The sequence below is a fragment of the Protopterus annectens genome, chromosome 2.part2, assembly GCF_019279795.1.
Source record: "Protopterus annectens isolate FY-2018-M chromosome 2.part2, PAN1.0, whole genome shotgun sequence".
In the NCBI taxonomy this organism is placed as follows: Eukaryota; Metazoa; Chordata; order Ceratodontiformes; family Protopteridae; genus Protopterus; species Protopterus annectens.
Window position 1 is genome coordinate 347142739 of NC_056730.1, and position 23441 is coordinate 347166179.

At 39.8% G+C, this 23441-nt stretch overlaps 1 protein-coding gene across 1 annotated transcript in view; it reads right to left on the reverse strand.

Annotated features, from left to right (window-relative positions):
* The window catches only part of COL9A1 (collagen type IX alpha 1 chain), a 655564-nt gene that overhangs the window by 19205 nt on the left and 612918 nt on the right, over positions 1-23441 (reverse strand). Inside the window, exon 36 of the mRNA XM_044063896.1 lies at positions 7335-7523. Coding sequence (XP_043919831.1) covers positions 7335-7523 — 189 coding nt within the window. The remainder of the gene's footprint in view (positions 1-7334; positions 7524-23441) is intronic.

Here is a 23441-nt window from a genome sequence, read left to right on the forward strand (position 1 = left end):
GGGACGACATGATTGACAGACCTCGATGCTTTGCAAGAGATGGCCTGCATCTGTCACCCCTGAGATTCTGGCTACAGGCTAAGGCTCTTGCCACCCCTATAGTGCCTGTTTTAGGCAGTATTCCAAAGACCAAAATTCCACCATAACTGCTACAAACAAATGCAATCTGAGGGTCATGCTGCTCAATACAAGAAGTCTAAATCTCAAGATGCACTCATTCAAAGCTCTCCTCAAAATGGAGAATGTTGACATCTGTGCTGTAACAGAGACATGGTTTAAAGAGGCAGAAAGTACCCCTGCACTCCCAGGCTAAAATTCATTCCATACCTTTCAGCCCCAGAATAAGGCCAGAAGCTCCAAAGGCGGTGGGTGTCTCCATATTCATAAAGGATACACACACCTCCAGACTGGTAGCCCAGCATACTTAAGGTACAATTAACACTGGGTAAGATGGTGATTCAAGTCATGGCCTGCTACAGAACCCCAACCATGTCCCTTGACTCTCACTCCAACTTCCTAAGCACCCTGGAATCTATCAAGGTCCAGCTCAATACTCTCATACTGGGTAACTTCAACTACCTTTCCATCAACTGGGAAATCTATTCTAGTACCAATGTACAGGCCTAGCGCTTCCTGGAATTTATCATTTCCAATGCCCTGGACCAGGTCATTCTGACCCCCACTACAGGAAGCAACATCCTCAACCTGGTTATCACCAACATGGAAGACTGTTGCTCCACACCTTTAGTCAGCCCCTCCCTGGTTAAATCCAACCACAGACTGATCACCATGGAAATCTCCATCTCACCCACACACCCCTCTAAGGTGACCACCCTGAAAAACGTCTCCAAAGCTAACTCTGGGCTCTTAAAAACAGAGGTGGCTAACGTCTTGGCACCCATGCCAATGGAAAATAGCTGCATGACTGCCGACTCATACACCAGTGCACTGTACGAGTATGTACACAAATGCATGGATCTCGCCATAGCAAATAGAACCAAGATACTCTCCTCCAAAAAAAGGAAGCCAATCTGGTGGTCCCATGCCATCAATAAACTCTACAATAGAAGGAAGAAACTGCTGCAGAAAAAAATGAAGTCACAAGACTGGAAAAACTCCCTTACCAGTCTCAAAAAAATTTGAGATCCCTTATCAAATCCTCTAAAGCCAGCTATGATGGCAGAAGTTATTGCACAATGGTACCTCATATATTGAGCTAACAGAAATAGCCAACAGACTAACCAACAGATTCAGTGCCAACTTTACCCCCCCCCCCAAGGCCCTATCACAATACCAGAAGAAAGCCTGGTACCCACCATTTCGGCAGCACATGTAAAAGCTGCATTGTCCAAAGCCATGAATACAGCATTCATGGGACCTGATAATATCCCTGGCTGCATCCCACATGAACTACAATATGAACTGACACCATACCTGTGTGCCCTGTTCAACCACAGCCTTACCTCAGGCTTTGTCCCTAACAAATGGTGCACTGCTACAGTTATCCCTCTCCATAAAGGGGGAGCAACTACAGACACTGAGAACTACTGCCCCATTATCCTGATGAGTCTGGAATGCAAAGTTATGGAGTGCATCATCATGGACCTGCTCAACAAAAATATAGGCAATCTCCAATCTCTTGACCCCACATAGTCTGGCTTCATCAAGTGGAGATCCATCCTGCTGAACCTGGTTGAGTTCTTTGAGGCAGTCACCAAGGCTGTGGATGAGGATAAGGCAGTGCCTACAGTCTACCTTGACCTGGCCAAGGCCTTTGATACCATTCCCCACTCGGGTATCATTGATAAGCTTACCAAACTAGACATCAATCCATATATCACTAGGCGGGTTACAAACTGGCTCACAAACAGGACCCACAGAGTGAAAGTTGTGGACTCCAAGCAGACTGTTGACCAGTCACAAGTGGAGTCCCGCAGAGCTTGGACCTGGGCCCTGTCCTGTTTGGCATCTACTTCTCAGAAGTCCAAGCAAACACAGATGGACTCTGGCTGACCAAGTTCGCTGATGACTGCAAGCTAGGAGTCATTATCAACTCCCCAAGTGATGCAGACATCCTACAAAAGGGCTTCTCTGAGACAAATGACTGGTGTCAGAACCGTGGCCTTAAGCTTAACACCAAAAAATGCATTATCATTACCTTTGGACAAAAATAAGCACATACAAATTACTACATCAATGGGAGCCCACTAAAAACTGAAGAGGCCATAAAAAAATGGGCACCCAGGTCGACAGCCAAGTCACCTTCGAACACCATGTTGCCACTGTGGTCAGAAAGTCTTTCTACATGGCACATCTCATAACCAAATGGTTCACATCCAGAAAGAAAGAGGTCATCATCCATCTCTACTCATCCCTCATCAGACCAATCATAAAATATAACACCCTGTTTGGCATGTACCTGACCAGACACCTACAACAGCCAGAGAGGCCACAAAAGCACCTCACAAAAATGATTCTAGGCCTTAAACACAAGTCCTACATGGAGAGACTCAAGAAACTTCAGCTGTTCTCAGTCTCTTATCATCTACCCAGAGGTAATCTCTGCTTGACTTACAAAGCCATATCTGACGTACCTCCCTGGAATACAGGAAAAGGGACATGGAGGAGCTGTCTGATCTTGTATCCCAGGCAGGTATGACCCTAGCCCTGAGTAGCATCCTGAAATCACCCAGAATGATACCACAGTACAAGGACAAAATGATTGACTTCAACAAGTGGCTAAGCTTCTGGTGTCATTCTAAGGGGATCCAGTATCTGTCTGCCTGGTATGACATGATCAACAAACCACAATGCTTTGCCAGAGATGGCCTGCACCTGTCGTCCCTGGGATTCCGGATACTGGTTAAGGCTCTAGCCACACCTATAGTGCCTTTTTTAGACAAGGTTCAAATGACAAATTCACCACCGTAACAGGTACAGGCAAGAAAAATCTGAGGGTATTGCTACTCAATGCTAGAAGTCTAAACCTCAAAATGCACTCACTCGAGGCACTCCTTAAAATGGAGAACATCGACATCTGTGCAGTGACAGAGACCTGGTTCAAGGCTCCAGAGAGTACCACTGCATTACCAGGCTATAATTCATACCAGACCTTTCGGCCACCTAACCTGGACCGAAACACTAAAGGCGGAGGCGCATCCATATACATTAAGGATATCCACACCTCCAGGCAAATTGCTCAGCATAATGCATCCGAGATTATCCAAGTGCAACTAACTCAGGGCACGACCACAATCCAAATTGTAGCTTGCTACAGATCCCCCACCATGCCCCAAGATTCCCATTCCTCATTTCTTGATACACTGGAAAATATTAGGGTACAACCTAACACCCTAATAATGGGCGATTTAAACCACCCTACCATTAACTGGGAAAACTATTCATGTACCAACTCTTGTGCTCAACGTTCAGAGGTCAGATCTGACCACAGGCTAATCACGGTAGACATCCACATCCCTCCCCCACTCCCCATTAGGGAAACCACAGTAAAAAATTTCTCCAAAGCCAACTTCACGCTTCTTAAGACAGAAGTGGCAAACTTCACGACACCCATGCTGACGGACAATAGAGGCATGACTGCTGAATCCTACACAAATGCACTTTATAAGCACTTACACGAGTGCATGGATCATGCAATCCCTAACAGAACCAAGATGCTATTCTCCAAAAAAAGGAAGCCAATCTGGTGGTCCCCTGCCATAAACAAACTCTACAACAGAAGAAAGAAATTGTTGCAAAAAAGAGTAAAATCCCATGATTGGAGAAATTCCCTGGTCAGCCTCAGTAAGAAGCTGAGATCCCTCATAAAATCCTCCAAAGCTAGTTATGAAAACAAAATCGCCACTGACTCTAAAGACAACCACAAAGCATTCGATAGCTATGTCAAGAATCTCAATGGCAACACTCAGATCTGCTCTGAGTTACAGCACAATGGCACTAAATATACAGAACCAACTGATATTGCCAACATCCTGGCAGATTGGTTCAGTGCTAACTTTACTCCCCTGTCATCCCCTAAAGGGCCCATCTCTATACCAGAAGAATGCAAAGTTCCTGTAATCATGGCTGCACAGGTAAAAAACACACTATCCAAAGCCAAGAACACAGCATCCATGGGACCTGACAACATCCCAGGCTGTGTTCATAGTTTCATAGGTTCATAGGTTGGTACTAGGCTATCAGCCCTAGGGCCTATACAAGCCTAGCCATAACAGTTCTACATGAACTACAGAATGAACTGGCACCCCACCTAAGTACCATGTTCAATCATATCCTCACCTTAGGCTATGTGCCCACTGAGTGGCGCACCTTGACAGTTATCCCAATCCACAAAGGAGGAGCCACCACAGACCCCAGAAACTACTGCCTCATAAGCCTAACATGCCTGATCTGCAAGGCTATGGAATGTATCATCATGGAACTTATAAACAATGACATTGGTAATCTCCAAACTTGGGACCCCACCCAGTTCAGTTTTGTAAAAGGCAGATCATGTCTCTTAAACCTGATAGACTTCTTTGAAGCAGTCACCAAAGCCGTAGATGAGGGTAAGGTAAGCCTATCTAGATCTCACCAAGGCTTTCGACACCATCCCCCACTCTGGAATTATAGATAAACTCACTAAACTAGGTATAAATCCCTATGTCACAAGATGGGTTGCCAACTGGCTCACTGATGGAACCCACACTGTGAAAGTAGCAGACTCCAAATCCAACTTCAGACCAGTGACAAGTGGAGTACCACAGGGTTCAGTCCTGGGTCCTCTCCTGTTTGGTATCTACTTCTCTGAAGTACAGGCTAACACAGAAGGTCTTTGGCTAATGAAGTTCACAGATGACTGCAAACTAGGAGCCATAATCAAAACTCCAAAAGATGTGGACATCCTACAAAAGGGCCTCGCTGAGACAGATGCCTGGTGTCAAAGCCATGGCCTCAAGCTCAAATACAAAAAGTGCATCGTCATCCCTTTTGGTAAAAACTCTGTACCCATGAACTACCACATAGCCGGTAGTCTACTTAACACCAAAAGTGTGATAAGAGACCTTGGGACACAGGTGGACAGTAGTCTCTGCTTTGATAATCACATTGTCACAGTAGTCAGGAAATCCTTCTATGTGGCACACCACATCACAAAAGCCTTCTCATCCAGGAAAAAAGAGGTTATTGTTCCCCACTACTCATCACTCATTAGACCCATTATAGAGTGCAATGCCCCTTTTGGTATGTACCTCACAAGACATTTACAACAACTGGAAAGGCTGCAGAAATACCTCACAAAGAGGATTACTGGCCTCAAAAAGATGCCCTACGCAGACCATCTCAAAAAATTGCAGCTTTACTCCATCGCATATCACTTACTCAGAGGCGATCTCTGCCTAACACACAAAGCTATGTCAAACCCAGAGCTTTTAGACATGCTCCACTTAAAGAAATCCCAATCCCTATGAGCTACATGCTCTAGGGACCTAAACCTTGTCATCACAATAAACAGAACATGCTGGAGGGATAGATTCCTGTCCCAGAGACTTTCCATACTCTGGAACAAACTACCTATCTATATCAAACAAAGCTTCTCATTAGCACTCTTCAAGAAAAATCTTGATGATTGGATTGGAGATAGGAAATTCACTCCGGGGATCACTTCTGTGGCTCTGCTTGACAGTGGCACAGGAAAATAATTTTCTTGGGTGGCGAAAGCCAGGGTACCTTTTGGCTAGGCTTATGTAGGCGCTAGGGCCAACAGCCTAGTACCTACCTATGAACCTATGAACCCAGATCTACTTGAAATGCTACACCTAAAGAAATCCCAATCCCCCAATGCCACATGCTCCAGAGACCACAGCCTCACTACCACAATCAACAGAACATGCTGGAGGGGACAAGTTAATCTCCCAAAGACTCCCAATACTCTTGAATAAGCTTCCCATTCATGTCAAACAGAGCACCTCACTGGCTCTCTTCAACAGAAATCTTGACAACTGGATGGGTAACAGAAAGTTCACCTCTGGGATCACTCCAGTTGCCCTACTGGATAGAGGCACTGTGAACCAACATCGGACAGCACGGTGTCAGAGAAAATTTTTTTGGACTAGGATTGTAAAGAGCCCAGGGCCATTAGCCTAGTACACACATACAAACCTATGAATCTATGAATACCTGTTCAAATGGCAGTCCATGTGAGCTGCCAGGAAAATTACTACCTAGCTGCAAGACTATGGCCCTGTAGTTTGAAAGTGGCCAGGACCCTCACAATATATCTGGAATTATCACAGGGCAGCTAAGTTGTAGCACCTTTTGGTGCTATCTATATTTAAGCATTTGTTACACTTGTTGTTTATATTACATTAAGCGGAGCACAAATATTAACTTTAAGGATAAGTATGTGAACAAATAGACTTTTTTCTGTAAGTTTTCTTGTACGATATATATATATATATATATATATATATATATATATATATATATATATATACCTTTTTAATATTTTTTTTAAAAAAATTGTAATATACAAAGTATACAACTGCTTTTTTTAATTGTGTTTTTTTTTATAAACCTTTGAGCATGCATGAATTTTCTAAATACATTAATTTTATTCCTGTATTAATTTAGTAATATTACTGAATGTACAAGTGTACAAATAGGTTTCAGTCAAAGCTTTTATGTATTTGTTTTGTATTCACAGTAAATCTTTTAGGTAGAGGGTGTATTTACTAATGAATATAAAAGGGTTTATGTGTGTCACCATTTTAAATGCATTAATTGATTAATTAACTATACGGGGAAGGGGTATAAAAAGGTTTGGTACAGCATAGATAAAATTTGTTACATCTGATGAAGTCCGGTGGATGAAAACGCTGTGTGATGTATGCGTTTATGTACTGAATAAACCTAGCTGTCATTTCCATTATCAGCATTTAGACTTATTTATTTCACCTCCATTGGTGCCTGTTTTCATTTTCAAACTTTACAAAACTAAGCTACTGAACTAGGTATCTATTACTTCCAGCATAGCAGTTGGCTAAGGTGGCTTGCCTGGTTTATCCTTGTACAGGAAAAAAAAATGAAATTAAATTATGAATTCCAGCTGTACCTTCCCCTGCATCTGAGTACTCATTAGCTTATTCTATATTTGTAATTTACATGCCTGCTTTGTTTTACTGTTAGTACCTTGCTTTTATGTTTTCATGAATGCAGATTTTTGCTTGATGTAAATTAAGGTTGACTACACTAAACAGGCAAGTTTATCAGATCTGGTTTTCTGATGTGTCATCCATGTTCTTGTACCAAATGAACTTACAAGTAAAATCTCTTACCTTTAGGACCTTTAAAGCCAATCTCTCCTGGAGGCCCTTTAAGGCCAGGAAGACCACGAGGCCCAAGCTGTCCTGGGAAACCATTGTCTCCTGGTGGACCAGGAGGACCTGGAGGTCCTGGACGTCCTGGGAGACCCATAGCTCCAGATTCTGGTCTTCTCAGGCTTGCTGCTAGCTGGGCCAGTTGTTCTGCAAAAAAAAAAAAAAATATATATATATATATTTTAAAAATAACATCAGAATCCTGCTGTCTGGAAGAAAATGTATATTGTGAATACCAGGAGCTGATCAGAACTTCCATACTTACCATTCAAGATAGCATGAATACTTTTACTAATCCATTTTGTAAGGTTTGATTTTACTTTCTAATCTTCCCATTTGCTAAAACAGAACACTAGCTACTGCACTGTGTGTCACCTTTGCTTAATCATAACTTATATTAAGATCTGTGTCACAACAGAACACAGTAGAGTAGAGTGCATTCAGCTTATTGGTCAACCACTTTGTCCTAATGATGTAGAGAGGACTACATTGTGATCACATGACTAATCAGAGACGGTATAATGCCCTCTAATGTTACATCATGCAGATTACTGTATGACAATAGTCTGTGTACTAATGAAAGTATGAACTGGCTTTTTATGTATGATTTTTTTATTAATGATTACTTATAAAATATAAAAACTATTTCATGCAGGGCAAATGATAATGATTCTCTGAGCTGTAATTGTACTCAACAACTGCTTTATATAATATTACATACAGCATTTTAAGAAAACTAAAATTAGTATTTTAGGAAAACTAATTCCAGAAAACTTAACTGGAGAGCACAAATGCAAGCTTTACAAAAGAGAAAAGTATGTAAAGTCATAGAAAATAAAAAGCAACAGGAGAAGAAGCTACACAATCTGGTTATCAAAATGTTGCTTGGTCATTTAGTCAGGTTTGACACTTAATGACCTCATGAACTTTGTCCTGTCAGGCTTGTCTGTCAACAACTGCTTCTCAAATCCATATTAATTATCTCAGTAATGCCGTTTGCCCATCTTAGCCAATTTCACCTCCAGGTGACCATTAAGGAACCTAGCTTGAATTCTCAATAGCCCCAAAGCAATGTCTGGTTAAGTGACTTTACTTTCCAAGATGTTCATATGTTCATAGTTAGTTACTAGGCATGCAGCTCAGAACAGAATTAAGAAGCCTAGCCCAACTGCCCAAAAGCAAGACTGGATTTACATTAGAGAACACACCACTGGATGCATCAGTGATGTTAGGAAACCCCTTATACAGTTCTGTATTCCTTCCATGTCTTCTTAATATTTTAATATTTCTGCTATGTCCTTTCCGTCAGTGCTTACATCATGCCCATTGCCATCTGGAAGTTCCCCTTAATAAAAACAAATTTTTTGAAAATATATCTTGTCTTTCTCATTCTACCATCTTCTTATAGTTTTATTTTCTCATACGTTTCTGTATCTCCATTAACCACTACTAAAGCCTCCACATACAGTCATTTTGCTTACTTAATTGTCTTTCTTTTTGAAGAATTTCTTATTGCCACATACTAATATCACAAACACAATGCAATGATTTGTGTAAATAACATTCATGTAAAACACCCGTAAGAGAAAATAAACTTTAAATGTTGGTTAAACTGAATATAAATAATGGTTAGAAATATTACCCAGAAGGTAAACGCTGCTTGAGAATGTCATGCTGATAATAATGTTTGTACTAACTCGTTTACCTAGTTAACAAAGTTAAATTAATAAATGAATGAATGACTTGAATAAAATCTGTCCACAGGTTTTTAAGTGTTCCTTCATGATGTCTAAACCTTTAAATATGCTCTGGTATATATTCACTTGGAATATTGTTAACTCATATAAATCTGCCTCTGATGCCTTTCCTGTTTAATTCTAAACTGTGTGATAAGTAGCTGGTTATGTGAGGTACAGTCAAGTGCAAGTCTTGTTTTTTCTGATTGTATAGAGCTCTGCTATCTAAATCCATTGCTGCAGGTAAAACAAATGAGCCAGATATGATGAACACACCTCCTTTCTCTCCAATCACAGTTTAAGGATGGAAGGTGGTACCTCTATGGTGAACTGTGATTGGAGAGAAGGGGGGGTGTTCGTCATATGAATGAAGTGGATTTAGTACTTAATGGAAGTGACTATTGAGCTGCTCTATCTGAAGAAGTTTTCTGTTGTAGAGGATGAAAGCACTTATGTTATTTGTTTTTAATAATTTATTAAAGTGTATATTTAAAGTATCCAGCTCGATTGTTTTACCTGCAGCAGTGATTTTAGGTGTTTTAGTCATTTAGTTGTTCCAGCTTTTCTATGTAATTTGATCAAAACATAAAATGATGATTTGATTTAATTTTGTCCATACCTGGTGCTTTGTCAGTAACATAAAGGTAGAGTAGAATTGTACACAATTTGTACACGTCTGTAAATATGCACATGTGTACACACATGAAGTAAACAAATGAATCAATACTATACCAATATCATTGTCTATATATGTCCCCTCTGTCTTTATATATCTTTATATATATATATATATATATATATATATATATATATATATATATATATATATATATATATATATATATATATACACACACACACACACACACACACACACACACACACACACACACAAACACACACACACACATGCGTGTATGTGTGTGTGTGTGTGTGTGTGTGTGTGTATATATATATATATATATATATATATATATATATATCTTGTCTCACTATATATACATGTGTGTATGTGCATGTGCACGCACATGTGTGTAATGTGTGTCTCTGTTCCATACTTAGAATATTTTGATGTGAATTACATATATGGTGTAAAACAAGCAGCTAACAACTGCAAAGGGTAAATATTTTATAGGAACAATTTTCTACTAAACCTTGTATAATTAATGTCTAGCTTCTGATTCCACAAAAATGATCATCCTTTATGAAAAAAATGCAGTTATTATCTTACTTAGTGATGGATTTGTTTTTTTATGTTTGTTTCTCTGTTTACTGTTAGCTGACTGGGTTAGTCTATTTTCAGGGAAAATGCCAAGCAGCTGCTGAAATAAAGAAGTTGAATAATTAATGTGACTTTGGTGAAAAGTTAAAATGATTTATCAAAGCACATATTACTGTGTATGTGGAGACATGAGAATTTAGCTAAAGTGTTTACATTCAGTTGTTTCATTAATATAATTATACTTTGTTAACTACATTATATACTGTGGAAATAGCAGTAACAATAAGAACTACAAGAAGAAAAAGAACAGAAACATTTTCATTCATCATTTATTAATGCTTGTATACCCAATTTATAATATTCACTTTTCTGGAAAGCCAGAGTACATTTTAAAAATTCAAAATAATTACATGACCTAAGAGTACACAATAAGCATATATGAATAGCTGACATGATGTAGTTTAACACACTATTAGGATTGCAGGGCATACATGAAATGGATTTTAGGAACCACATTATTCTACACACAGATCAGCAATGATGTTTAGTTTGGGGTACTGAAATTCCACCCACAGATTAAAAACATCTTCCAGTATTTGAGTGGGATATTAACATTCCACTCACAGTTTAAGAAATCTTCTGATCTTTCTACTGGGATATTGAGATTCCACACACATATTAAGAACATTGTCATATCTTTTCACTGGGATATTTATTTGTTTATTTATTTTAGTTTGTTTACTAGGGTAGTACACTGATCACTATAGACCATTTGCAGGCACAGCCCAGGTGAAGAGATTTACAAAAAAGTAAATAGAACAAATTCACAAACACAGAGTAACACAGAAGGTAGATAATCCCATAGACAACTGATACAATATGTAAATAATATTAGCAGAGTAGAAAATCAAATGTTAATTAATTTTAGTAGTAAATATGACAGGGAAGCAGCAGCTGAGAATATTGGATCAAAGTAGAAGTGATGCAGGTGAAGAGGGAGTTAGGTTATATGTCCACTGGAAAAGCACTTGCAGTCTGGTGTCTTTTGAGTTGAACTCTGAAGGTGAAGGGGGCAGGATTGCCAGAGTGTGGGTACAAAAACAGAAAATGAATGGTTGGTACAGTGCAGTTTGGTTTGGCGTGTCTGGAGTGAAAGAGTTAGTTGGAATAAGTTGTGGAGGTTGTGGGGAGTGCTTTTATTATGGAGTTTGGTTGCAAGAGGTGAACATTTCCCCTGGATGCAGTAGTTTGAAAATAAGAGACCCTAAGAGTAGATCAACTCTGTAGGTGACTGGTAGCCATTTGACTTTGCTAAGGGTGGTGCAGGGGTTCATAGGTTCATTGGTTCATAGGTTCATACTAGGCTATCTGCCCTAGGGCATTTATAAGCCTAGCCAGAATGTGTTTGGCTTTCGCCACGCATTTTAAATTTATTTTGCTATGCCCTTTTTCGAGGTTAGTATACTGTGCCTCTGTCTAACAGTGACACAGAAGTGATACCCGGGGTAAACCTATGATCTCCCATCCACTCATCAGGATTCCTCTTGAAGAGAGTCAATGAGGGACACTGCCTAACCTGGACTGGGATTTTATTCCAGAGTGAAGGGAGCCCCTGGGTTATGAATCTGTCCCTCCAGCATGTCCTATTTATTTCAGTGCTGAGGTTCAAGTCTCTCAAGCGCGTAGCTCTATGGGATTTGGATTTTCTGAGGTGCAGCATGTCCATTAATTCCGGGTTGGACATGGCTTTATACGTCAGGCACAGATCGCCTCTGAACAGGCGGTATGCCACTGAGTAGAGCTGGAGTTTCTTTAACCGGGCAGCATGTGGCATCTGTTTGAGCCCTTTGATCCTCTTGGTGAGGTACTTTTGGGGTCTTTCCAGTTGCTGCAGGTGTCTGGTAAGGTACATCCCAAAAGGGGCATTGTACTCAATTATGGGCCTGATGAGGGATGAGTAAAGAGGCACGATGGCGTCCCTGATCTAGATGTGAATCCCTTCATGATTAGGTGGGCTATATAAAATGTTTTCTAACCACTTTGGCCACGTGGTTGTCAAATGAGAGATTGCTATCAACTTGGGTCCCCAGGTCTCTAATTACTTCTTCTGTACTTAATGGATTACCACCTATGTGGTAATTTGTGGGCACTTTGTTTTTGCCAAAGGCGATGACTATACACTTTTTGGCATTTAGCTTGAGGCCATGGATCTGGCACCAGTTGTCTGTTTTTATGAGGCCCTTTTGGAGGATGCTTGTGTCGGCTGGAGAGTCGATTATGGTGCCCAGTTTGCAGTCATCTGCAAACTTGGTCAGCCACAGTCCTTCCATGTTGGCCTGTACCTCCGAGAAATATATACCGAACAAGAGAGGTCCCAGGACTGAGCCTTGTGGGACACCACTTGTAACTGGTTTGGAGTCTGACATGGCTCCAGCAATTCTAACCATGTGGGTTCTGTCCTTGAGCCAGTTTGCAATCCATCTGGTGACATAGGGGTTTATATTTAAGCTGGTGAGCTTATCTATAATGCCCGAGTGGGGTATTGTATCAAAGGCTTTTGCGAGGTCCAGGTAGGCTGTGTGGACCACCTTCCCCTCGTCAATGGCCTTGGTGACTGTTTCAAAGAAATCAACCAAGTTTAAGAGGCAGGATCTGCCCTTAACAAAGCCGAACTGGGTAGGATCCAGTGTTTGTAGGTCCCCAAAATCTTTATTTATGAGGCCCATGATGATCCTTTCCATAACTTTGCAGACCAAGCTAGTCAGGCTTATGGGGCGATAGTTTCCAGGATCCGTTGAGGCACCTCCTTTATGGAGAGGAACCACTGTTGCTGTACGCCACTCTTTGGGCACATATCCTGTAGTAAGGCTGAGATTGAACAATAGTTTTATGATTGGGTTTAGCTCTTCTTGGAGTTCATGTAGGATGCAGCCCAGGACACCGTCTGGTCCCATTGATGCTGTGTTTTTTGCTTTGGAGAGGGCAGCTCTTACCAGAGCATCTGAGATGTCAGGGGGGCAGCACTCTGCTGGGATAGATATTTGCCCTTTTGGTGGGGAGGGGGAAGTTTGGGTGAACCTGTCAGCTAGGATGTTGGCAATGTCTGTGGGTTCGGTGTATTTTTTGTCATTTTGGACTAATTCTGAGCATATCTGGGAATTCCCACCCAGGTTCCTAATATAACTAAAGAAAGCCTTGTGATTATCCTTAGTGTCGTGTGCAATTTTTCTCTCGAAGCTGGCCTTAGACAATTTTATGTGTGCCCGTAGGTTTTTGCTAATACTGATCAGTGATGCCTTCCCTTTTTGGGATTTTGCTCTATCATTTAGTAGCTTCCTCCTTCTATTGTATAGTTTGTTTATGGCTGGCGTCCACCAGACAGGACGTCTGCCTTTGGAGGATTGGGTCTTGGTTTTATTTGGGATCGCATGATCCATGCATTCCTGAAGGTGTTCATAGAATGCGTTTATAAAGGATTCTGCGGTCTGGGTCATATTTTCCACAAGCCCAGGGGCTTTGAAGGATTCCATCTCAGTTTTGAGGAGTGTGAAATTTGCTTTAGAGAAGTTTTTCACTGTGGTTTTCTGGGCAGGGGGTGGGTTCGGGATGTGAATATCCAGTGAGATTAGTTTATGGCCTGATCTTACCAGTGAGGGATACACTTCTGGTCTGGAGCATAGAGTCCCCATGTTGGTGATGATCAGGTCCAGTATGTTTTCCCCTCTTGTGGGAGTGGTAACAAGTTGTTCCATAGCATTTGAGTTTATAAATTCTAGGAACCTTTGGGCTAGGGTGTTGGAGCAAGAGTAATGCTCCCAGTCTATGTTTGGGTAGTTGAAGTCGCCCAATATAATGGTGTTTGGAGAGCCCTTCATATTTTCCAGTGTTCTCAGGAAGGCCGAGTGGGGTTCCTGGGTTTGGGAGGGTGGTCTGTAGCAGGCTATAAACTGGAAGGCAGTTTTACCCACTGTTAGTTGCACATGGATAGTCTCTGATGCTTCATGCTTTGCCACCAACCTGGAGGTGTGGGTATCTTTGATGAATATCGATACTCCCCCTCCTTTTGTGGTTCGGTCCAAGTTTTGGGGCCGAAAAGCATGGTATAAGGTATAAACCTGGTAGTGCTGGGGTGCTCTCAGGAGCCCTGAACCAGGTTTCTGTTACTGCACAGATATCGATGTTCTCCTTGCTAAGGAGAGTTTCGAGTGCGTGCATCTTGAGGTTTAGACTTCTGGCATTGAGTAGCATTACTCTTAGTTTCTTATCCCTTGTGATACCTATGGAGGTGGGTTTGTCTTTTGAGCCTTGCCTAAAAAAGGCACTATGGGGGTAGCAAGAGCCTTTGCCAATATCCAAAAGCCCAGGGGTGACAGGTGCAAGCCGTCCCTAGCGAAGCATCATGGCTTGTTGAGCATATCATCCCAAGCTGACAGGCATTGGATCCCCTTTGAATGACACCAGTACTTAAACCAATTGTTGAAATTGATCATCTTGTCTTCATATTGTGGCATCATTCTTGGTGAGGGTGAGATGCTACTCAAGGTCAGGGTCATACCGGCCTGGGCTACATGCTCAGAGAGCTCCTTTATGTCTCTTTTCATGTAGTCCAGGGAGGTATGTCTCAGATCATTCACACCAGCATGGACAATGACTGAGTCATATTTGTACTTGCCTTGGAGTGACCTGAGTGCTTGTGTTATGTGGCGGATCCTAGCGCCCGACAGGCTGTTCACCGTGACCCTCTCCTTGTTCAGCCTGGTGAGTGGGACGTCAGTGTGCCTGATGATAGAGTCACCTATTACAAGTGTATCAGGTGTGTTGTTTAGTCTTAAGGGCTGTGACTGTTCGGCACACTGGCTTTGTGAGATATGTGTTGCACGTGTTTTGTTTTGGGGTAGCGGCTGCTTGGGTGTCTGCTTTGGCTGTCTCTGCTGCTTCGGCAGATCTTTATTTAGAGCCTCCGAGTATGTTTTTGTGTGATTATGTGTTTGGTTTGCTGTCGTGGTAGGTCTATGTGAGACTGGAATTGTAGTGAGTGTGGTTTCCTTCTCCTCCTGACTGGTTATGCCAGTACTGAGTTGAGAGAGCTTAGCCTCCAGTTTGGCTATATGGTTGCATCTCTCACATGTGTTGGAATTTGTTGGGAGAAGGAGAGGGTTGTCTGTGTACATGAGGCAGTTGTAACATTGCCTCAAGATTCCCAGATTCACCAGCTGGACCGGAGAGGAGATTGACAACTGACCTTTGGACATGCTAGAATAATATTAGGAATTCCTTAATAATTGAAAACCAGGGCCAGTGGGGAGTGAGGGTGTAGTGCTTTTAATTTTAGTGCTGACTTATATAATTGCTTTAGTGAGCAAGTGCCAGGTAACTTAAGTGCAATGTGTTACAGGTAACTTAAATGCACAAACGACAAACAGTAACTTTCTTTCAAGTGAAACAAGGAAATAAGTACAGTAAGCAATGCAGATATCACTAGTGATCCACAGAAGCTTAGCGTTCCAGGAAATAACAAGCAAACAAACAACAAGCATATAAACAAAGCTAGATTCAGCAGGCCTGGATCTAGTCTATGCTACAGCAAACAAGGTGTACCAATTTCAGTTAGATACAGTTCAAATATTCAGGCACTATAAACCTTTAACCAGAAATTCCCAGCTCAGAAGGGCAGAGTCCAGCCTCTTCTCCCACAAGAGTGCAGACCACAAACCTTCTTAATGTAAAATAACTGGCCTGAAGCCCAAGTGCTTAAACCAGAACTAATACACTTTAAGAATAACAGACACTGGGCTCTCACTCAGCAGTTCCCAACTTAGAAGGATGAAAGCTACCTGTCCTGCCACCACAGTGCATGCCACAAACCTTCCTAATGTAAAACAACTGGTCTGAAGCCCAAGTGCTTAATCCAAAAGACTTAGAATGATAGCTACACTTTAATCAAGTTACTACCAAGCAGTAATAAATACAATTGAATACTTTAGAGAATGCCTGGATTAGTGCTCAAGTTACACAAACAAAGCTAGATCCAGCAGGCCCGAATCCAGTCTATGCCACAGCAAACAAGGCACACCAACTTCAGTAAGAAGCAGTTCAGATGTGCATGCACTATAAGCCTTCAACCAGAAATTCCCAGCTCAGAAGGGCAGAGTCCAGCCTCTCCTCCCACAAGAGTGCAGACCACGAACCCTCTTAATGTAAAATAACTGGCCTGAAAGCCCAAGTGCTTAAACCAGAATTAATACACTTTTAGAATAACAGACACTGAGCCCTCAATCAGCAGTTCCCAACCTAGAAGGATGTAAGCTACCTGTTCTGCCACTACAGTGCAGACCACAAACCCTGAAATCAGAATATGATCTCACTGCACTCAGTTGAGTGAGCAAATGAGATGGGCCCAGAAGGAGTATCCAAACACAAATTTACAAGAGGGGCGGGCAGTTGCAAGGCCACTAAGATTAACACCAAAACAGAAACAGGGAGGGTGGGTGGGACTAGCTGAAGAGCAGAGTGAAAACTTCCAGTTCAAATAAAAACAGGGAGGGTGAGTGGGACTAACTGAAGAGCAGAGTGAAAACTTCCAGTTCAGTTAATATTCCTTCCACACAGTTAAAATCAATTTAAATACTGTATTTTTTTGAAAAAAAGAGCAGATAAAGGTACTTAAATTCTCTTATACGTCCAGTTGAATACAGCAAGTTCTTAGCCGGCCAAAGCTGAGGTCTTTAAGCAGAAAATATTTCACAATGTACCACTTAAATAGGCAAGGACAGGAAATCAAAGAATGTGACTACCCCCACACCTGTAATTACTAGCAAATAACAAAATTCAGCAAACACTGACTAACTTCCAGTTCAGTTAATATTCCTTCCACACAGTTAAAATCAATTTAAATACTGTATTTTTTTGAAAAAAAAGAGCAGATAAAGGTACTTAAATTCTCTTATACGTCCAGTTGAATACAGCAAGTTCTTAGCTGGCCAAAGCTGAGGTTTTTAAGCGTGTCCCTGAGGGGAGGAACAGAAAATAAAACAATAAATTTTGTTTTCAATGGACTGTAGAGTAGATGAGGTTTTTTTAAAGGCTGTAGCTATGATAGGGAGTCTGTATTCAAGTTCAGCAAGGAGGACTCCTTTGCCTATTTCAGCTCTAGCTGGTCTGGAGAGAAAGGGAGATATATCCCAGGACCAAAATTAAAGAGAACTGATCTTTTTTCCTGGTGTTTTCAATGTGGCTTTGGAAGATAAGTGACTGGTCTAGCTATAAACCTAAATATTTAAAGAATACAGTTGTTTCTTTTGAACAACAATTGAGATCTGCAAAGCTAAGATTTTTAGGAGCCTTTTTCAGCTTTTGTGAGATTCCAGAAATCATATTTTCTGTTTTTGAGGGGTTTAGGAGTAGCTTATGGTTGTTTGTCTTAGAATTCATTCCACATTAAGGATGTCCTCATGTCTTTCCACTGAGTATTAGGATTCCATTTACTATTTAATGAGATTGAGTAATGTTTAGACGGAAATGTTAGAATTCCACTCAGATTAAGAACATCTTCTGATCTTTGCACTATAAAATTAGGATTCTAGTCGATGGTTAAGAACAATTTCTGGTCTTTGCATTGGGATACTTTCAGCTTCCTAATTATATTTGGTTGACTCAGGCAAATGTTCTAGTTGTTATCTCAGACTTAATGAATTTTGCTTGGCAGAATGTTAAGACTTGTGCAAAAATCAATATACAAGACCTATAGTCTAATGCTAAACATTGTGCTTGACACCAGTAAGAAATCATTATTTTAGAAGCAAATTGAAGGCTGAAATTGTCTTCAGTCAGTTTACATACTCAGTTTTTAAAAGCATGGAAACAGCAGTAACTGTGTCATTAGTAATGCATAATCCAGTATTCGCGTCAACAGAATGCAAAGGAACACATAGCATTGCCAACTGGAGTTTCTTGAATTTTGAATTCAAATCTGTCTTGCCCTATAACGTCTATAGAACTCTTAAATTCCACTTTTATTTGTTGATTTGCTAGGGTAGCCTTCTACAAAAATACTTTTTTTATAGGCATGAACATGGAGCAATGACTTAGTTACACTCTTACAGTACAGAACTGAAGAATAAGGAAATCAAACCGATCATGATAAGATGATACTTGTTAGATGTATTAGTTCATAATAAGCTTTCAAACCTAAATTGTCCAAATGCTACTTATTCAAAATGCACATTTGTGTTTAAGTATAAACCATGAAATGCACTATACAACATCTAAAACTGTTGATCTTCTGCAAACTTAATGGTCTCATACTCCAAAAAGTATTGTAGAAATCCTATTTTCTCAAAGAGCACCCTTCTGGAATATTTTGTAATAGCCTTATAACACAATAGTAGTTTGCTGCCAATTTTATTTTGCTACAGTTTGGGCAGTAAAGCCCAAGTAACCAATCCACAGCATAGCAAACCTGTGTTGTTAAAATATCATTCATATTCATACATAGATACATAGTGTCTACATGATGTGTGCATGAAGGTCATTATAACTAATAACCACAAAGTTATATACATTGTGAGGGAGACAATACCCTGTATGCAATGGCAGTATATCAGGAAATCTTGGTATTCCTGACTTGTGCCATCACTCAACAACTTTGTATTTATAAAGTGCCTGAATGTCATAGTTGTCAAAAATGGAACACAAAAAGCAAACGCGTTATAATAAAATAGTGGGACACATACAAGTATGCCATAATGGGATACAATCTCAAGAAAAGAATACAAATAATACTATTCATGATTAGAATGTTAACCGCAACACAAATATACAGAAGCATGTGAAAACATGCTGAATTACATTGTTGATAACTTCTCACGAATACAGATAATTATTTGCATCTGCATTTATAAATAATAACAAAATAGGCATATGGAAGCTGATACTTGTGCATTATTTCCAAGAAATGCTTTCACAGTAGGGCTGTGAAACTTAAACCCTACATGAGTAGCAGTGTCTAATCTGGGTGAAATAATGGAAGTAAGAAAAGCAAAAATGTTTGATTTTGTTCATTTAAAAGGTGAAGAGCATGTTCTTTGGAAACAAATTATGGACATGAGCTAAAGCTTAATTTGCACAAGAATGTATTTTATGATGAAACTAGAACATTAAAGCTGTCATTCTGGTAAATGTAGATGTCACACCAATTTTTTTTTTCCAAATTTAAATCACTGTGATATGTATGAAACAAAGAATGGAAAAAGAACTTAAGCGAAGGCATCATTTGTCCGATAAAGCTTAGCCAATGGGCTGCCATATGTAGGGGTGAGATTATTAATGTATGGCTGTTAGCACAGAGGATTATTGTGATGAGCTGTAAATGATCTCCATGTAGTCCAGGGTTTAATTCCCTCAGCCTCCATATGCCTACTGTATAACTCTGAGCAAGTCACTTACACCAGACTGTGCTCTGGAGCAGTTGTAAAACTGGACCAGGATATTCAATAATGTAGTCCACATGCCCAATAACTATTTATGAATGTAAAATGACCATTAATCAGGTTACTAGTACTAAGATGTAGCTTCTCCCTTGAATGGAGTTGTTGCTGCCCATGTAAACTAACAGAACTGTGTTTCATAAACTAGATCTAGTTGCTGTGTATCAATAAGTGCGCTTGATGACTATTATAAAAAATGTGACAATTAATATGTAGTGAGTTTTGTTTGCTACAGAATACTATTTCCAGGTGATCTCTCCACTATTTTTCAAAGAATAATGGAAAAGTAATTCAATGATTTGTGCAGAGCTATTTTTGGATGATTTCCCAATTACTGGAAAGATAGAAGGTAACATCTCAATAAATTATATAAACAGCATGATGCCTTAGTGGTTAAGATCTTAAAGATCTTTACCTCACAGCAATATGGTCTAAGATTCAATTGTGTTCTCTGGTCACGATCTGGAAATTAGATGTTCTCCCTGAGTCTATGTGGATTTTCTCCTACCTCCATGAAACATGCTAGTTGTTTGGATTCTGTAAATCTGTTCATATATATTGCAGTCATTCTTGTCTTTGTGGGCAGCATCATAACGAAGGGTTATGAGGACCAGGTCACTTACCCAGTTAGCAAGCAAATAAAATTAAATAAAAATTAAACTACTGCAGAGAGTGGCATATTATGGAATTAGAGTTAAAAATCAAGATGTGATTGATAATCACATATTGAATATCCGGGACACATTTTGCAAAGGGAAGGGATACACTCTTCTGAAGAGAGAATAAAAGTCATTTATGAGCCCCCTCAAAACATTTGTGAAGGAGATGCAGGTGTTCCCTGCCTTCATTAATCATTTTATAAAGCTGTTGCTACTACAAAGTGCCATAGCGATAGACATGCGAGGAATAAACTGGTTTCTGAAAATGTGTAGGAATCCAGGCAGTTGATAACTGTTGGTTCTCTGTGATTGCAACTTATTGGTATAATTGGCTAGTGATGCCTTGTTGCAGTGACACAGTATAACTTTCCTAAAGGGGATAGAAGACCAATTGGATAATTACATATGCAGCAAGAACTCTTTCTCCTGTGTGGCCTTTGCATCAAGATATTTAGACTCCTTGGTATGTGAGGGATGGAGAGTGGCATCTCTCATTACAAAAGCCCTTTTAGCAAAACCATTAAAAGGTTGGATTACTCTTTCACTCAGAGAGATTCTACAGGGGAGTCTGCCTCTGGGGAATGTGCAATTGAGGAAATGACATGATTCTAAGTAGTTCTAAAGAAAATAAATCATGGCAAATGGAAAAAGAGATCAGTGGATCAAACCAGCGCAGACTCAAACCTGAAGTTTTAAGATGATTTCACATTGAATGCAAACAGTGTACATGCAAGGAGAACATGGTTGGCTGAATTAGACTTAATGATTTAGTTAAACACACTTTTGTAATTTAAGATGTTAGATAAAAAAAAGAAATAAAAGTCAGAAGTAGGAAATAGTGGAATGAATGAAGAAGAGAGGAGGAAGTTGGAGGTCGTCAAGGGTAATTATAGTAATGGAGAAGTGTCCAGTGGCGGCTCGTGCCATCTCCCCCCCCCAAGCTGGAAAAGAACATTTGAAAAAATAAAATATTTATAAAATTATTTATTCCAATTTACTGGCTGGCTCTGGCTGCAGGCAGTGTTTTGCTTAGGTTTAGCTGCAAGTCCGACTGACTTGCAAAATCCCGGAATTCTACTGCGCATGCTCAGCGAGTTCCAGGTTTTTAAAAAAAAAATAGTTTGTGTAAATCTGGACTGCTGTAAAAGCAGTCCAGATTAAGGAGAGAAGGCATCAGTGTGATGCCCAGAAGTCTATGTGGTTTAACCGCACAGTAAAGTGTAAGGGGATCAGACTGCCACGTCAGCAGTCAAGTACGTGACGTGGACGGCTGGATGGCTACTGATTAGTTCTCCCTCTCTTTCTGAAAAAGAGAGCGAGAAACAATCAGTACAGCACAGTACTTTGGTTCATTGCTTATTATTTGCTTAAACAACTGGCTTGCTTTGCAATTGTTTTACAGAGGAGTGTTTTCTTTTGAATGATTTGTAACTTCGTGATCAGACAGATGGAGACGGACAGTAGGTGTCCAACTCCTGTAGCTGTGAGTTCTGCATATCATGTTGTCATGCAAGAGCCCTTAAATCAGACTAGACTATGTTTGGAGCAAATATTGTGAAACTCTCAGTGAGGTCTATTAGGATATTGCACAGCTGGAAACCTGCTGCGTAAGTGTCCTGCTATTCAGTATTTTGTGAATCACTTGTTTTTCTTAGGTTATACTGTTGGGATCACATCTTAAATTTGCAGTGGTGATAATTTGTTGCTGCATAATTTACTTCATCATTATTATTTATTTATTTTTTAAATTTTGCTTCCATTCACTGTTCTTTGCTAGTTTTTACAGAAGCTTGGGACACATCAGTAGTTCAAAGGCATTCTTGTCAGCCTGAAACAATCCCAGACTACAATATTACATAATGAGTACTGCAGCTATGTTTTATGTTGCACAACTTTCTCTGGCTTGATTTCACTAATATATTTTATTTAGAACTAGTGAACTTAAAACTTTCCAAACAGCCTCATATATAGATTTGCAAATGATAACACTGATTGGCTACTGTTTAGGGCAAGGGCTCAACAATTTTATATATTTAATTACACAGTGTGCTATCCGTGATGTGACATATAGTGAATTACAGGCATCACCACTTAAAAGGTAATTGTGTTAGTAATATTTCACACAAATCCCACTGACTCTATTTAGGTCCAGAAGTCACCTTTTAAGATAGAATAGAAATGAAAATGGGCATGGCAGTAAGGCAAGTATTCAGAATCAGACATGTAAGTTAATGCAGCCCTGCATTTTATTGAAATCGTCAATTTCTGCATCTTTTATAGTCTTTTTAACCAGCGATGTCCCAATAAAGCAAACATTCAAAATGCCACTCATTGCAGCCCTGCATTTTATTGAAAGTGACTGCTCTGCAGCTTTTATAGTATTTTCATCCAGTTCTATCCCAGTAAAGCAAATATTCAGAATGGCATTTAGTGCAGTCTTGCATTTTACTGAAGGTGTCCATTTCTGCAGCTTTTATAGTTATCAATGAAGGTTACATGTAAATAAATATGTAAACATATTATCTACATTGAGTTTTTTAAGGAATTTTTATAGTAACCATGTATTTATATGTATTTTAAATGAATTTTTGTAATTTATTAATATGCATTTTTACAGTGTATACGTGTTATTAATTATTATGTATCACATGCATTTATTTATTTGGTACCTGCATTTTGAGAGCTGCATTTCTTTTAGCCAATTATTAGTGATGCAATCCATTAATTATGTTAAGTAGGGCAAGGATGTGTATATATATAGGGTCAGCTTTCTGCAACTATTTCATTCTGAAGAAGTTTTTATTTTGAAAACGAAAGTGCTTAATAAATACATTGTTGTGGATTCTGGTGTGCTTCATCCTGTTTTTTTTATTTCCATTACATTTTGGTGGTTTATTGGCTGTTTAGTTTATTGTCTATGACTGATTCTTTAGAAAGGCATAAATTCCTTTATTTACATCTAT